At 39.0% G+C, this 17,978-nt stretch overlaps 1 protein-coding gene across 2 annotated transcripts in view; it reads right to left on the reverse strand.

Annotated features, from left to right (window-relative positions):
- Positions 1-2,434: 2,434 nt before the first annotated feature.
- Positions 2,435-17,978, reverse strand: part of opcml (opioid binding protein/cell adhesion molecule-like) — a 338,109-nt gene continuing 322,565 nt past the window's right edge. For both annotated transcript variants that reach the window (XM_069713720.1, XM_069713719.1), the window contains 4 exons: positions 6,656-6,793; positions 6,330-6,450; positions 5,228-5,379; positions 2,435-4,865 (listed from right to left, as the gene is read on the reverse strand). In XM_069713720.1, the coding sequence (XP_069569821.1) occupies positions 4,765-4,865; positions 5,228-5,379; positions 6,330-6,450; positions 6,656-6,793 (512 nt within the window). In that variant the 3' untranslated portion in view covers positions 2,435-4,764. The remainder of the gene's footprint in view (positions 4,866-5,227; positions 5,380-6,329; positions 6,451-6,655; positions 6,794-17,978) is intronic.

The raw sequence follows: 17,978 nt of genomic DNA on the forward strand, positions 1-17,978 counted from the left end.
CGTTTTATATACGTATAGATATAACGTTTAGATACGTTTTGTTATTATCATGTGCATTAACATTGTGATCAACTATTAGCTAAATGCTTCCACTTTTCTCTTTCACGCATACATACACACAAACACACACACATTAGATGCCAAGCATATGTTTGAGTATATTGCTTATAAGTACTTGCTTGTGACTGTACTTAGACAAATGTATTGATTTAAAGTGATGACAATTAATGATTACTATTTTCATCACTGACAAATTTGTTGAGTCATAATGATCCTGTATATATACGCTTTGTTATTACCATGTGCATTAACGTTGTGATCGACTATTAGCTAAATGCTTCCTCTTTTCTCTTTTTCTCTTTCACTTTCACAAGCCTACACACCAATTTACAGACGCTCGGACATTCACCACACACATGGTGTTAGTACACTTTTGGATTTCCATTCATTTGTTTCATCACTGCTCCACACTACTTCGGCACCATTGCATTATCCTGACTCTGCGCGTGGTTACAGCCACCATTGTAGACATGTCCGCCCACGAGGCCAGATCCGCCTCTACACGCATATATATATATTTATTTATATATATACTTAGAAAATAGTTCCTGCCCAGACAAAAGAAGCCTCTTACTTCAGATTGCTTTGACGTAATGTGTGTGGGGAAGTCTGCCCACTCCGGCGAGTCCCCTCTTGGCAGGAGGTAACGGGCCGTTAGTCACTTGGGTTGTGGGTTGCGACACAGCTGATCTTCCTCTGTATTGGCAGTGGGGAAGGCAGCATGAGTCCACTTGGATTAAAAAGGAGGTGGTTGTCAGTGGTCGCAGTTATCCTCTCCGTTTTTGTGAGGAAACTGTAATCGTGTCGTCTTTCTGCAGGTAATCTGATATGAGTTGTGGCTTCTCCATCGGCACAGCGACTTTGGGCAACTTTGGCCAAGTCTTAGTAAATAAAACAACCAAACTTTCTTGGTTGCACCTCTCAATCGGCGTTCGAGTCGAGCTGGCAATTTAACCGGGGTGTGGCATCATGACACAGCACAGGGTATCCCTCTGGGCTCTGAGGTTTTCCACAAGTGTACCTTCGCCAGATTGGGCTTCAGACTTACGTATGAAAAGCAAAGCCTGCGGGGATCTGGAGTCACTGTCTCTTTGTGGTCAGGCTTTGTCTTTCTCGTAGGCCTCTTCATTTCTCTCCATCCCCATGTAGCTGTGATCCCAACATAGCAAATGGGTGCACGGCGAGCTGGGCACCAGGTGAAGGACTTGCAGCCCCTGGCCTCCTGACTTTGGTCATCATTGTTTTTTTAAATGTGCTCTTTCAATAAGCCAAATTAGATTGCCTTAACTTTTTTTTTATTAATTTCTTTCCTTTTAATGTTGTCTTGGTCTGAACCACCTCCTTAGAAAAGTGTGAGTCTAAATGTAGGTAGCGCTAACATTTTTCATCGGGTATATAGTTTGTAAAAGTGGGTTTATCAGTATATCATTTTGGATAGATAATTAGGCTGTCAAAAATAACATTGTTCTAAAATATGTTAAAAATGCTTTGTAGAGCTGAGGGGCAGATTTGGTGAACATTCTCTGTAGATATGTCGTTATGAGTGATCACTTTGACATGACACAATTATTTGATCTGATGTTTCAAGTGCATATCAGTGCACGCAACTCTTGTGTGTCCAAACTGGTTTGAAAAGTGTCAAATAAAGCAGACTAATATTGGATTAACAAGGGAAATCCAGTGTTTTCCCTTTGATTGGGACTCTCTGCCCCTCCTGAAAGAAAGAAACCTTGTAAAAAACCTAGTATATGGCTGGACCCTGCGTGAAACTGGAGGGCTTTTAATTTGAAAAGCCGTGGCATTCAGCCGAATTGTGGGGTAACTTTGATCTCCAACTCACTCAGTGACAGACACTCACTTTACAGCTCAGGTTGCGGTACAGCTGAAAATATTGTATTTGTTGTGAATGCAGCGGGTCTGCATTTACGGTGGGAGGAGATCAATATACCTAGGTGGCCTGCCCAAGTAAGTCTATGTATGGGAAGCACTGCATATTGTTTGAACCTTCCACAATCTACTCAGAAGATCACATTCTACTGGTAGATCATGATAAATCTACGGGTTGGGGACCCCTAAGCCAAAGAGAGACTGTAATGCATGGCATCAAAGTCAGAACAAATATATGGCAACCTATGTTAACATTTAACCAGTTTAACGACTGTTATTCAAAAGATACGATGACTACATACCACAATAGTGACTATTGTATGCTCAGCCTCCAGAAAACATCAAACAGGTTCACACTACAACTGTCTATAAAGAAACAAAACAATGTGAAATGCAATAATCTGAAATCCTAAAACTATAAAAATACATTTAAAAAATGTGCAGTTGTCACTGTCAGGGTGTGATGCAAAAATACACCTTAAATAAATTCCATTATCAGTTCTCTTTTAATAGGGATTTAAAACAAACTGATTCAAGCTTGTTGACATCAATATTTATCATATTCATCTATCACAGGGTGTCAGTAACCCTTAACTTTGATTTTGCAGGCATCTTTATCCCACCTGTCTGTGTTTTTTTGCAAATCCCTCAAAAGTGAAATCACATCTTGTGACATAGTCTGCAGCTGACTGGTTCACCATTATCACAAGTACATAACTTAACATGTGAGTACAACAAAAGCATTCCCACATACATCAGTCTCATCCCTCTTGTTATGTCTTTAACATACTTCATTCTCATAGGTATGCACAAGAGTGAACTGGACAATAGAAGAACATCACATTAGAAATCACTTGTGCTCTACTTATTTTTCTCATCACTGGGAATCTTTGTCAAATGCAGACTGAAAAATGCCCTTTAAAAATTCATCCACCAACCACAGAACACAACCATCACTGCTGCAGTCTCGAAAACAGCGTGCGCTGGATATCTCGAGGCGAACCAGATTAAAAGCAAACATTCACAACACCTGAAAAAAGCTTCATAGCAGCTACACGGAACATTTGTTCAAGTCAACTCCTCTTGCTAGTATAATCTGTGGGCTGATGTGGACTGGAGCTGCGAGCAGGTTTTTGAGAAAAATCATGAAGAACAAATAAAATGGAAGTACTTCTAAATCAAAGAAGTTTGCCCAGCTTTTCCACCAGTTCAAATTAAACTACTAGTGGAATAAATGTTAGAAAACACCTGTTTTCTGGTTGACTGACAGAGCATGTTTGTGTATAAACTTTGATCGTAATAAAATGTATATATTACATATGTAAATGAGCATACCAAATCAATTTACAAAGTTATGCTTTAAGCCACGAATAAGTAACATAATATCTGCTGTTATTCTTGTCACACTTATGTTATTGTAGCATGGAATTAGTGTTGCAGTTCATAATGATTTGCGTTACAATGCAATGATTACTGAGCAATAAAAACAATATAGTTAGGAGATTAATACAAATAATCATAAATAAATAAATAGATAATAAATTAACAATAGCAGTGTACAGATATGGGAGGAAAGGGATGACTGCATTGACTGTAAAAAATAAATAAAAGACTAAACAGTCACATTTCAAATGTTAATAAAACTTAAAAGAATACACAGGCTTGCACCATTAAATCCCTCTATCCAAATGTAAGTTTTCACTTAGTGGTAGTCTTTACTTTATAGTTAATGTATTGACTTTTTAGAAATATTTAAAGAGATAGTTGAGGATTAGATAGATCATCTTGTTTTTTCCGAATTGCAGATGAACAAAAAAACGAACACCAGCAGTGGCAACATGTTTTGCTCCAAGAATCCAAACAAAAACTCACAATTGCATAAAGGTCTACTCAAGTAAGAGAACATGAGGACCACTGCAGCTGCCTGAGAAAAGTAAATGTGCTTTTATTTTTACAAATCTGGGGAACAATTTATTAATTTACCATAAGATTAAATTATACAGCATTAAAACCAATACTTTAAAACACAAAATTATCATTAGATGTGGAGAATGTAGTTTTACAAATTAAAATTAAGATTGTCAGTATGAATATGCCATGAAGCTGCTATGACACTATGCTTAGGTGTTTCAAAAACACCATTTGATAAGTGTATGCATTCTGAAAAACAACAGTGCAGGAATTGTTTGTACACATTTGTACATTTTCTACACACACTACGATGAAAAAAAAAAATTTGGATGCACTACGCTGTAGGACTTTGCCTGAGAAATCATGGTGTACTATTTATTATTCTGAACTGTTTGTCATGGATGATCAGTTATTCTGTTTTGCATACAACTGTAAAAATACAGTAAAATTCAACAATCACGTTGCATTTTTTACTTTTTTGTCATTTACTTAAAAAAGCTAAATGGTATTGTACAGATATCGAACAGGACGTGACACAATAATAATAATCTGAATGTACACTTCAATATTGGGCAATAAACAGTCAACTATCAACGGTTACATGTATTTTTTTTTTTTTTTTTTTCCCATTTCACATACAAAAAGGTTTTTGGGGGAATACACACTCAGTAGTTTTACCATCATCACATTAGTGCATGTTTCAAATTTTTCCCTTCCTTGGATTGATGCCTCTCACTCTTGTTGAGCCAACAGAGAACAGACTCCGATGCAAAGCCAGAAAAAAACAAAAATAAAAACCTAAGGATGAACCACTGGCGGTCTTAGATTTCCATTCTTCTTATCGCACTAATAGTCTGTTCTTTCCATTCAATGCTGAGAGAAGCTCAAAGGTGGCCACATTTCACATCAGAACTTGAGCAAGTAGAGTAAGGTTACAGTCAGCAGGAGGCATACGGAGCAGCGAGGCAACACTGCAGCACCGTTCACATCATGCATTGCACCAGGACCTGCAGGAGAATAAGGCAACACTTGATCCATCATCAGGGTTAGCATGTCTTCCAGTTCATATCAATGCAGCAGTCAAAGCTGTCCAGTATTAACCGTAGCCCAGATGGAACTCAAATAATCTGGTGGCTTATTTCCTACAGCTAAATTGGAGGTTTATATTACTGCTCCAATTGGTATGGAAACAAGGTAATGGTGAAGTTTAAACGATAAATCAGTGGATAACATACAAAAGGTAACTATCACGTCAGAATTATATTTTTCTTATATGTGCATTTTCAAGGATCCTTTAAAAAAGCCCATTTAGAAATAAATTGCATTTATTTTATTAAAGGTCAACATTTTAGTGCATGTGTATTCTTACCGTAAAGAATTATACTGGCATTAGTGATTCCCATTGTGTTCATGGCAACACAAGTGTAGTTCCCATAGTCTTCTTCTGAGACGTTAAAAAAGATGAGCATCGACTGTTTACCTTGATTCTCTATCTTAACACCGTTTAGTCCATTGAGGACCCTGCAAGAGAGAGAAGAGACACTTTCAAAGCAAGAAAAGAACCTTTTCATTTCTGGAATCCTCTGAGATGGTAAGTCTATTTGTTTAGAATTGTTGTCAAATCTCTGGCACGTGCACTTACAAATGGTATCTGCATTAAATTAGAAATACATTTTACACCAGTATAAAATGTATCATTTATAAAATCAAAACTGGAATACCTTAGTGCCTTCTTCCAGTAACTGTGCATGTATTTTTGTACTTTATCCTTCATTGAACAACAACCTTCCTTCTGTTTCACTCATTGCATTTCCTATTCCTCCGCTACTGTTTGATTGCCTTATTCCATTTTTATGGAAGCCAGTCATTTATTTGATCACCGTCCTACATCTTTTTATTCTTGGAGACTCATTTTGTCTTTTGGGGACTGACGAGAAGTGCTGCTGTCACCGTCAGGGACCATTTACTGGTGCAACACAGCTTCTGTTTATATCAGCTTATCAGCTCTGGCGTTGCTCGTAAACATCTTTCCAGTCTACAGCCATCAGTTGGAAAAAGCTGTATTATACTAGAATATCCTTTAACATTGGAGCTCTGTGCCCACTGACATAAACCGATTAAGGTGTAAAAATAATAAGAGTTGCCTTTGGTGAACATGATTGTTTTGCAAATAATGTGACTGAAGATTTTATTTATTCATTTTTTCATTATGTGATTAGATATTTTGCCTACAGAAAGACGAAAAATACAGGGCATCAATGGTTATCTCAGTATATCAAAAGCAGGATCTCATTTTAAACAAAGATACGTGTAAAATCTGTCAGTTATCACCAAAAATGATCCAGTCGGGCTTATTTCAAATTAACTACATCCATAGCCTACAGCAGAATAAGCGTCATTGTGTGTCTGTAATACGGACTTCAAACAATTTAGAGCATGTAGAAATCATAGAGCTCTTTGGAAATACTTGCCTGCGGTCTTCTTTGTACCACTCAAAATCTGCCCTCGGGACAGCAGAGGCTTCACATTGCAGGACTCCTTTTTGTCCGACAGGAGTACCTGTACTCCTCGCCTTGGAAATGAAGGGGGGATCTATAGAATAAAGTGAAAGAAATCTTACAATAGCATCGTATAGCGGATATATAGCCACATTGAGCCACTTAGAGGGAGTTTGATTAATTATTTGGGACAACATCAAGTTCAATGATGACACACACACACACACACAAACTCCGTACACTCTGATCATTATGTCCTCCATATAATTTGACCATGAATGAAATATTTTGGCCCTTACAGTTGACGGTGACTTGCACTGTCCTGACATCAGGGTTTGAGATGTCATTAGAAGCAATGCATTCATATGATCCCGATTGCTCTTTGGTGACAGCTATCAGCTGCAGATGTTCGCCCACCGTCATAAATTTATGGGTGCCTGTGAAGAATGAAAGAGACAGAGGAAAAACATAATGCTTTAAAATGCGGCAGTATAAGTGAATGAGTGACAGATATTTTATTGAATTACAACAGGAAGAAAAGATGCCCTGCCACAAAGAGTATGTTGACCAGCCATCCCTCTGAAGTGGCTTCTTTTACTTGCCTAAATTCAATACAATTTTATCTAAACTGCACAAAAAATTCTGTGGACCAGTTCTTTCATCCAGCAGTTATCTTGTGTTTTGGCTGTGCTAGCAGCATGCTGTTTTTTAGGTTGTGTAACCACTTCAATAGTTATAACAGTCAACGGCAGAATCATGCAAATTTATTGCCATAGATTTTTCTGGATTGCTCATGTAAGTGTAATTGTCCGATTTCAGTCACGACACGTTCCTGCAAAACAAATTCCTAATATAGAAATGCAACCAAAAGAAGGGTGTCTGTCTACTGAAATGCTAAAGGGCTACAGGAAATGTTGAGTTTGTATTAAGGTGTAATGCAGTAACTTTAACAGAGAAAACAGTAGCAGCTTAAAATGAGGCTTCATGTTGACATTGTGAATCAATAAAAACAATTTAATAATAATAATAATAATAATAATAATAATAATAATAATGCATGTTATTTGTATAGCGCTTTTCAGGATACTCAAAGACACTTTACAGGTTAAAATGATCAAGACAACACAATAAAAGTATAAATCACAGAACAATCACATTAAACAATCATGGAAACGAAGGACCTCTAACCTTAACAAAATACTCATTGTATTCTAAATCATGATATTTCCCAAAACTTAAACAAGTTGTTTCTGTGCCTAAACACAATATACAGGCTGGTATATCGCAAAGACACACAGATGCTCTTCTCTTAAAAAGAAAAGTTGCCACTTTTTATGTAAATATTAAGTCAGCATTTGTAGTCAAAGGAAGCAATAAACACATCATGTGATATGTATCGTGATGTAGTTTGGGAGCAAGAGACAACTACAGGCTAATTGATGCTGTTCTCTTAGCTTGTACTGCAACCAGCTACGTTTCCAACAGTAAACATGACATCCCAGAATAGGATTGCAGAGGATGTCATGAACGAGGATACTATTTTTAGTTTTCTGACTGACTTGAATATTCAGTTGTGATTTTTTGAGCCAGAGATTACAGTTGAGAAAAATGCATGGTGGCGCCTTTGCTCAAATTGCCCTCCAATGCCAAAATAAACAGACTCATTCTGCTGCAGTAAATTTCAGTATCTGCAGTTTTTGTTGGCTACTGTCCCTGATACTGATCGAGAAAAGCAGGATGCATGAAAGTTGTCCACCTACTTGGACAATGAGGTGCTGTAGACCTTCTACAAGATGCAAATGATTAACTGGAAAACACAACCAGCAGTGCTGAGAGGACAGGCAGTTGTTGGGTGAGCAGTTTGTAACCTATGAATATGTTTTGGCCAATAAAGTGAGCTAAACTGGTTATACATGGAAACATTGGACAAGCAGTTTTCTCTTTCTACAAAAGCTGCAGGCTTCCTGATAAATAACCACCTCCTCTCCTGTCTTTTTCTCTGTGGAAAGTTTGTTTGGCAGCTTATCTTTTTTTTCTTGTTGTTGTTGTTGAGGTTGGGTGCTACAATTGGAGAGACGTATTGCTGCAATGAGTATAAATCTACATTAATAGTGGAGATATTTTCATTGGTGGTGTGGTTTGCTCCTGATATGGGTTGAGTTTTAAAACCATTGGTCCCCACATTTCTCTTAATGTAACAATTCCTGCCTGGTAACACACAAATCTCATACTTTGTATGTTCTGAACGAAGGCACTCTGTTAAAGAACGTGAAATTACTTTAGTGATGTCAGTTGAGCAAATTTTACAATTCTTTCCGAGTTGTAGAGAGCAATATACAATTGCTTTATAGAGGCTCAGTAGTCATTTAACCTATGCCAGCACTGTACATTTATAACTTGATTTGTCCTCCCTTATATAGAAAATAGAAGACTGACTCTTAACCGTCATCCCCCATGACACAAAGAACTACTAAACTAAAAGTAGTTGAGCAGAAACTGGCTCATCAGGTAATTACGAATGCATTGCTTGTTAATGATGTAATGAATTTGCAGAAAGGAGTGACTACAGTGTGGTTGGATAAGATATAGAGTTAAATGTCCTTTATAGAATAATGTGTAAACTGAGCAGGTGTCTTGTATTTATCTTTGTTGAAAATCTCAATTAAAAAAAACAAACAAAACAAAAAAATCAGACCATGCTATCATCTGAATTTGGGATTAGCTCTTTTTTTTTTTTTTAACTGTCTCCAGAAGGCAGAAAGCTTTGGGCATGCACTCATTACACAAAGAAAATAAACTAATTGCATTGAAACAAGCCCACTTGAGTATCCCCTCAATATGCCCCTGACACCTGCGATGTTAAAAGAATGTTCATGTGACAGAGAGACCTTAAACTATTGCAGCGCTGGTGGGAAAATGGATAGAAGCACTAATCCCAATCAGTGGAAATGTCAATCCTGCAGTATCTCAACATTAGCATAATATCACTATGTTTTGCAAATTCCCAGTTGAATACACGGCTGCAGCAGACATGGGATTCACTGAAAAGGTGGGGGTTGGGGATAATCAGCTTGTTGCATATAACCATGGGAACTGCTAGCACAGATAATTGAACATTTTCATCTTGGATAACTATATTAGATAGACTGGTGACAAAATGCCTCTGGGTTACAAGCTGGTGACTTCTTTAATTATAGCCAAGGGTGAAACTAAATCGACTGCCACATTATAATCTAATTACCTACTTGTGTTGGTATTACACTGGATTATTGCTTCTAGATTGCACATACAATACAGTATATTGCAGTGTTGTTCTGTGGCTTTAAAAGACATGCTGCTTGATGTCTGACTATAAATCTATAATAAACTAAAGTTCACTTGATTCAATCTGCAAATTTGCATTTAAATGTTTAACTGGATTCTGCCCAACCAAAGAAAAACAGGTGTTTCAAAAAAAATAATACAATAGCATGCTTCAGTTAAAGATGCTGTAAAGCAAATTCCAAGATTTGCTTCTCAATACATGATATACGTGTGAAATGAGTTTCTGAAAGCATGTGCAAAGCTAGAAAACTTTGTCGCACTGAAATGTGGAGTTCGACCGTTGAACAGTTTCTCACCTGTCTTCAGCTCAGGTTTTTTAAGGCGACGCAAAAACCCAAACTATTTACGTCACAACAACCTATCTACGTCACAACAACCTATCTACGTCACAACAACCTATCTACCTCACAACAACCTATCTACATCACAACAACCTATCTACGTCACAACAACCTATCTACGTCACAACAACCTATCTACCTCACAACAACCTATCTACGTCACAACAACCTATCTACGTCACAACAACCTATCTACCTCACAACAACCTATCTACGTCACAACAACCTATCTACCTCACAACAACCTATCTACCTCACAACAACCTATCTACGTCACAACAACCTATCTACGTCACAACAACCTATCTACATCACAACAACCTATCTACCTCACAACAACCTATCTACATCACAACAACCTATCTACGTCACAACAACCTATCTACGTCACAACAACCTATCTACGTCACAACAACCTATCTACATCACAACAACCTATCTACATCACAACAACCTATCTACGTCACAACAACCTATCTACATCACAACAACCTATCTACCTCACAACAACCTATCTACGTCACAACAACCTATCTACGTCACAACAACCTATCTACGTCACAACAACCTATCTACAGCACAACAACCTATCTACCTCACAACAACTTATCTACAGCACAACAACCTATCTACCTCACAACAACCTATCTACCTCACAACAACCTATCTACCTCACAACAACTTATCTACAGCACAACAACCTATCTACATCACAACAACCTATCTACGTCACAACTACCTATCTACGTCACAACAACCTATCTACGTCACAACAACCTATCTACGTCACAACAACCTATCTACAGCACAACAACCTATCTACCTCACAACAACCTATCTACCTCACAACAACCTATCTACCTCACAACAACCTATCTACCTCACAACAACCTATCTACGTCACAACAACCTATCTACGTCACAACAACCTATCTACAGCACAACAACCTATCTACCTCACAACAACTTATCTACAGCACAACAACCTATCTACCTCACAACAACCTATCTACGTCACAACTACCTATCTACCTCACAACAACCTATCTACGTCACAACTACCTATCTACCTCACAACAACCTATCTACCTCACAACAACCTATCTACCTCACAACAACCTATCTACCTCACAACAACTTATCTACAGCACAACAACCTATCTACCTCACAACAACCTATCTACCTCACAACAACCTATCTACCTCACAACAACCTATCTACCTCACAACAACCTATCTACCTCACAACAACCTATCTACCTCACAACAACCTATCTACGTCACAACAACCTATCTACCTCACAACAACCTATCTACGTCACAACAACCTATCTACCTCACAACAACCTATCTACCTCACAACAACCTATCTACCTCACAACAACCTATCTACCTCACAACAACCTATCTACCTCACAACAACCTATCTACCTCACAACAACCTATCTACCTCACAACAACCTATCTACATCACAACAACCTATCTACATCACAACAACCTATCTACCTCACAACAACCTATCTACATCACAACAACCTATCTACCTCACAACAACCTATCTACAGCACAACAACCTATCTACCTCACAACAACCTATCTACCTCACAACAACCTATCTACAGCACAACAACCTATCTACCTCACAACAACCTATCTACCTCACAACAACCTATCTACCTCACAACAACCTAGCTACGTCACAACAACCTATCTACCTCACAACAACCTATCTACCTCACAACAACCTAGCTACGTCACAACAACCTATCTACCTCACAACAACCTTTCTACGTCAGATCACAGACGGTTTCTATAACCTTCTGCATGGCTCCTCCTCTCACGGTGAAACGCTATAAAAGCCTGGAGCTCATTTGCATAAGAGGTCATCCCACTGGACTTCAGTTCTACTCCTGCTGTAGTCAGATTGTTATTGTACATCAGCTGCTACAGGACGTCTCCCTCCACCTGCTACAGGATGTCTCCCTCCACCTGCTACAGGACGTCTCCCTCCACCTGCAAGTGCATCTTTCCTGGAAGCAAGAACCTCCAAAGCTGCATCGCTGTTTAAATGTCCTACTGATGAAGGATAGAGAGGTGGATTGATTTCATGAAGAGCTGAAGGAGACGTTAGGATTAACACCAACAGCCTCCTCTGCAGGGACCATTTCATGGCGGATTGTTTCACCAACTTCCACCGGAGACGGACGGAGTTCACGGACACACCGCTTCTCCTGCAGCGCGGAGCCGAACCGAGCTTCACCCTCCCGGCCGTTCATCTCCCGGTCGCACCGGCACCGTCCGCCGCCGCCGGTCCACCACTCAGAGTAGGTTGTGTGTGCTTGTTATAATTATACTAGATAACTTGTCCACAGTAACTCTGCTATATTTAGTCCGCGGTGCAAACCGCTAATGTGATTTTATTCGGTGTAGAATAACTTTATTTTCATGAAATGGGAGCTAATGTGTTAATTATCTTGTATTGAGCTCGTAGCAGAGTTCAGAGGAAAATGCTCCGATAACCGCGGATTGTTTTATGTCTCAATAAAGCTCCGATAAGAACTCTAATATATGTAACTCTGTGTTTTACATGTCGGGGTGATGGTGAACATGGACCAGAGGACATCTAGTCCTCACATTAATGAGGCTTGTTGTTGTTGTACTCCGGTGTAACGTTACAATCAGCGACCCTCTCGGTTACATGTACCGGTACCGGTCCGGATAAACGAGCCCGACTACATGTGGAGGAGGCCGCAGAGAGCAGGAGGAGGTGGAGGAGGTGGAGGAGGAGGTGGAAGTGGAGGAGGAGGTGGAGGGAGAGGTGGAGGTGGAGGGACATCAGTGGAAGAGAAAGACTTTCGGCTCGACCTGAGCAGGTTCAAAGTTTGAATTGACTTGATATAAAGAATTGATGTAATGAATTGATGTGATGTAATTAATTGACATGTGATGTAATGAATTGATGTGATATAATGAATTGATGTGATGTAATGAATTAACGTGATATAATGCAGCGTTGTTCATGTTGCAGTCGTTACAGAACTAAATCAACTCCTCCTCTCTTATTATCTCCATGATTGTAATGCAGGTGTGTTAGAAGTAGTTGGAGACTCACTGTCTGCTGTCTCTGGTGTCCAGTTTGACTCCTGTGTCACAGCTCAGGGGGACAAGCTTCATTTATATGCATCTGTATGTTTCACTCATTGGACAAATAAATTCTGATTCTATTCTATTTTCCCAAAGCAGGCTGCTCCAACCACCAGAGAGACAGAGGACCAGTGGGACATCATGCATAAAGTCACCGAGAGGTTGGATGTCAGACGGACCGCTTAGTGTGGAAAAGAACTGCAGCCAGAGGACTGTCATACTGAACACCTTCCAGTGAGGGGGCGGAGCTTCAGCTCCTTCAGGACACGCCCCCACAGTCTCAGAGCAGAGAAGACTGATGATTTTCTCATGATTTCAAACCCTAATTTAACATACTTGTCTGTTTTTTTTTTCATTCAAATTTGGATGGGCAGTTAACAACCCATACTTATGTGGTGTGATGAACTCAAAACTAATTTTCATTTCTACTTTACAGCATCTTTAATAAAAAAAAAATAATAATAATTTTGAAACGGTTGTCTTTTATTTTGTACTGAAGACTTTAAAAATGGACTGCGTGCTTACAGACTGAAACTATGTTAAGATGTATCACAACAAAAGAAGGCAACTACTGGTGTGTGGGTTTGTTTCAGGTCTCTTCTCATTCCCTTCAACCCACTGTTGAGACTGTGTGTGTGTGTGTGTGTGTGTGTGTGCGTGTGCGTGTGTGTAGTAATTACAGCATTGTTCGCAGTCACGTCAGCCTTCAGACAATATGAGAACGGTTGATTCCTTTTGAGAAACCTCATCATTAAACAGCCAGAATACAGAAGTTTCCAAAAAGTGTAAGATACTGACTAGATATGGTTACAGTACAAGTGTTCTGCAAATGTCAATCTCCATTGCCCTTATGAATGAATATAAAGAAGTCATTATCATTACGTATACTCTGAATGAATAAATAGAAAATTGTCATCATTATCATCAGCACCCACATCATTGGTCTGTGGCACTGGCCATAATTCGGTGTCAGCATAGCATGACTGGATGACAAATAAGAGAGCCATTAAAGTACCGGGTGGCAGCCGGCACAAATGAGCATCTAAAAGCACTCGGCAGAGCAGCTCGGCAATATTAGCCATTAGCTGCAGGAGCTCTCTTGCCTGAACGCCACTCTGTGAGCACCTTTTGTAGAAAAATTACTGCAGACCAATTACAAGTGTTACAGTGAAACAGCAGAGATTGCAGATAACAGCATGGTACCAAGATAGAAAACAACCTTCATAGAACAAATTAAAATTAAACTCTGCTAAAAAACCCCAAAAAAGGGCAATTTGTAAAGAATTGGAGTCTCTGGTTTTAATCTCACAGAATAAGTAAGGGCTTTTGAACCTTTCCACCTTGGAGGTCCCTGTACAGGTTGTTTTGGTTCGAAAAGTCTATAGAATAGTTAGTCTATTGGTGCAAATCCTTTTGTCCTGAACTGTTAGCTGGATGGCAGCAGTTATAACGGGGTCTGGCCGAGGTGTGTGAATCCCTGAGAATGCTGACAGTCTTTCACAGTCTAAAGCATTGAGGTGTTTGGGAACTCCAGCCTGTTGGTGACAAGCTCTCTGTTACTATTTTTTTTTCATGGGTTTTCACAGATTTATTTTTTATCTGACATAACTCTGGGCCAGATTTACGGAAAAAAATTACACATCACATAAACAACAGGATTTATGTGAGATCACAATGCTCAGAAAATAAGTGATTACATGGTACTCATCCAAACTGTTACATACTTCAAGCAAAAGCCACTTAGGAAATGAAATGCAATCTTCAGATTTAATTGTATTATGATTGCAACTTTAGCCAAAAGACTTTCATGGGACCTGATGTTTCAGACGTAAAACACAAACTACCCGAGCAGCTCAGAGCACAGTAGGTTGGCTGGAGAAGGTGCAGGTGTTGATACAGCTAATGTCTCATGACAATACTGAGTAAATTTACACACCAGAGGCGCAAACCACACAAATCACAATACATACTCTGTCAGGTTGCTGCTACTAAATAATCCAATGTTATTTAAGTTCATTGCTCTTCTTTTAAGGTACATTTTTACCCACACATCTGAAAAACAAATACAAAAGCCTTCATAATATAGCCCTCTGCGTATATTGCAAAAAGTTCTTCAGGCATATTTTTTCCTGACAAAGAGGAAAAGAAAAACCTTTGGAAGAATACAAGTATTGAGTGAGAGACAACATATATATATATATATATATATATACTGTATATGTGTGTATATATAATAACTGTGTACTGTATATATAATAACTTTTAATTAATCATATTATTTGCACTAGTCACCATATGATGGAAAGTAAAAATGGAAATGAATCATAATTAATCGATAAAAGCTTTTATCCAGTGTTCCAGCATCATGAGCAAAGGGAGCAGTGGTTGGCAAGTAGAAGTCTATTCATCACACCGTGTAATTATGAGCATCAATATGGAGCAGCAGTATCCTCATACAAAAAAACAGGTAGATTAATCCAAAGTAAAATTTTTGGATAGGCAATTGTCCAACAATTTCAGAACAAGAAAACAGAGCATTGTGTTTGGGTGGTGGCCCATTGAGTGGGCAGGCACTTCTTAAGAGCACAGGAATGTGGGAAAGTAACTTGCCCAAAAAGAGACTTAAGAGCAGCTGATGTGAAGTAATGTGTCTGTGCTGACAGCAGCCAGAAGGTAACTCAAGAGTTTAATGGTTTCTAACCAATGCAGAGCCCTGTGGTCATTCTCGAAGCGAAATTCTGTACTCAGCAGATGGTACTAGAAAAGTACTCTGGTCTGTTTGATGGTTAGATCCTCCAGATGCCCCACTGAGCATGGTGTCTCCCTCAGGAGTGGTTTCCTGCTGACACCAGCCACTGGCCTTTTCTCTTCTCCCTCACCTTGCCGTCACATTCCACCAGTACCTCTGCCTGCGGCATCAGTCTGGGAGTTGAAGGGCACACTAAAGTTTAGTTGCATCTGCTATCGTCTTTATCTTTTTTTGATGACCTTCTTGGATCACCTTCACTCTTTATTCACTGTCTCCCCTAGGAGTGAAACACTGCTATAATATGGAGGCCAGTGTGGCCATGTCCTCTGGCACCGTTTGGTCTCGAAGGAGTTGGCTGGTTAGAGGCAATCCTCTGTCAGTCCTTTCCTCCTGCTGGAAGCACAGCAGATTACACACTGGTTAGGTAATTTCCTCTTCTTTTCTAGGATAGTAACGGTTAGAACATGTCTTACATCCAATGTGGAGATAAAGCATAAGAATAGTAATTATAGTCGCAGGCGTGGCAGTGTCAGGAGAAAGAGCTTTTCAGAGTTCTTTTGTACTTAGAAATGGAGACGTTTCAGGCATTGAAGACTTCTGGTCAGCAACAAAAACTGTTCAAAAATAGTCTTTTAAAACAGTTAAAAAATAACTGAAATAAAAACCTTTATCCCCAGGAGATAACCACTGCTTTTCATGTCCACTGACAGCCTTTAAATTGGCAGCATTGATGTGGAACAACCGATTGTGCTAAGATTGTAGACGTGGTCAGTCAAGGAAGTGGCACCTTATTTAAAGGGAAAGATGGCGTAAATTGTATACGAGGCCAGGACATTAGCTGAAATTAAAAAAAAAAAATAAAAAAAAATTCTGTTGTAGTGGTGTAGTCTCTCCTCTTTCTTAGTTTTCAATCCATTGCATGTGGCACAGCAATGTAACTAACACAGTGCATTGACTACAGCACTGGGCACCATGTTCCTGCCCATGTCCCATGGGGTTCAAACAATTGCCATACTGTCGCAAAGCTGCTGTGATAGCAGCAGTTTCTCCGGGTGGGGTGAATTAGTGCTGTAGCCACAGTTTTCTGCTGTTTAATTGTTCTATGCAGTTGTTGCAGGTGATTTTTTTGCAAGCTTGCAGTCTTGTGTAATGAAACTCACAGAAGTGAAACTACTTTTTCTTCATATTGTTTCGTTGTGCTGTATTGGGGACTTAAAACACAGATTTAATCAAAGGTTAAGAGAAATTTGATAAGACCTTTGGTAAATGGGAAAATTTGTTAAGCAAAATAAAGGCCCCGCTTTGAGGAATTCCATACTGTCAGAGCCCTTTCTTTCATCAGCTCAGACAAGTTGGAAACAGGAAATATGTTTGTTTAGGATGATTTACACTGTGCTAATGTTCAGTTCTAATGCAGGCAGAAGTGCGCCCCTTCTTTGTAGCAAAGCAGAAAGTAAGACTGTAGAGGTTGGAGTGGTGATGCGTGTGTAGCGAGTGTTAGTTACAGTGATGAGCAAAAATAAACAACTGTAGTCAATGTGTTGGACAGGGGAGAAGTGGGCAGGTGTAAAGATCCAATGGTTCGTTTCAGGTTTCATAATTACAAAACATCTATCAGCATTCAAAAAACTAGATACACTGGTCTCAATGTTGTTTTTAACCAGTTGAACCTTTGATGAGCTATGAAACCAAAACGTGCTTTAAAACAGTAAGAGTACAGTATTATAAATATGAATTCATTCTTTGTCCCCTTGTTTCAGGTAATGGGTGTTGATGCAATGCCTGAAAATTGTGACAGCAGTTTTGATATATTGAGTGAGCCAATTTAAATACGTTACTTTCACTTTTTTTTTTAAATTGGAATGTTGACCGAAGCATTTCATATGTTGGGATGTTATGTTTATTACTTCATTTTTTTTCTTAGTTTAAGTTGACATGTTAGACTTGAAGTTGCAGAAGTATGTAAAAGTAAACCCCTTCATGGCTATGTGCAAACATCTGATACGGCACCTAAAAAAATTGCCAGTTGTCCCACAGTACATCCATCATCCAACATACATTCA

This window comes from Brachyistius frenatus, unplaced genomic scaffold (assembly GCF_029030835.1).
Source record: "Brachyistius frenatus isolate BFR_SWC_R1_liver_20210118 unplaced genomic scaffold, ASM2903083v1 Contig_121, whole genome shotgun sequence".
In the NCBI taxonomy this organism is placed as follows: domain Eukaryota; kingdom Metazoa; phylum Chordata; class Actinopteri; family Embiotocidae; genus Brachyistius; species Brachyistius frenatus.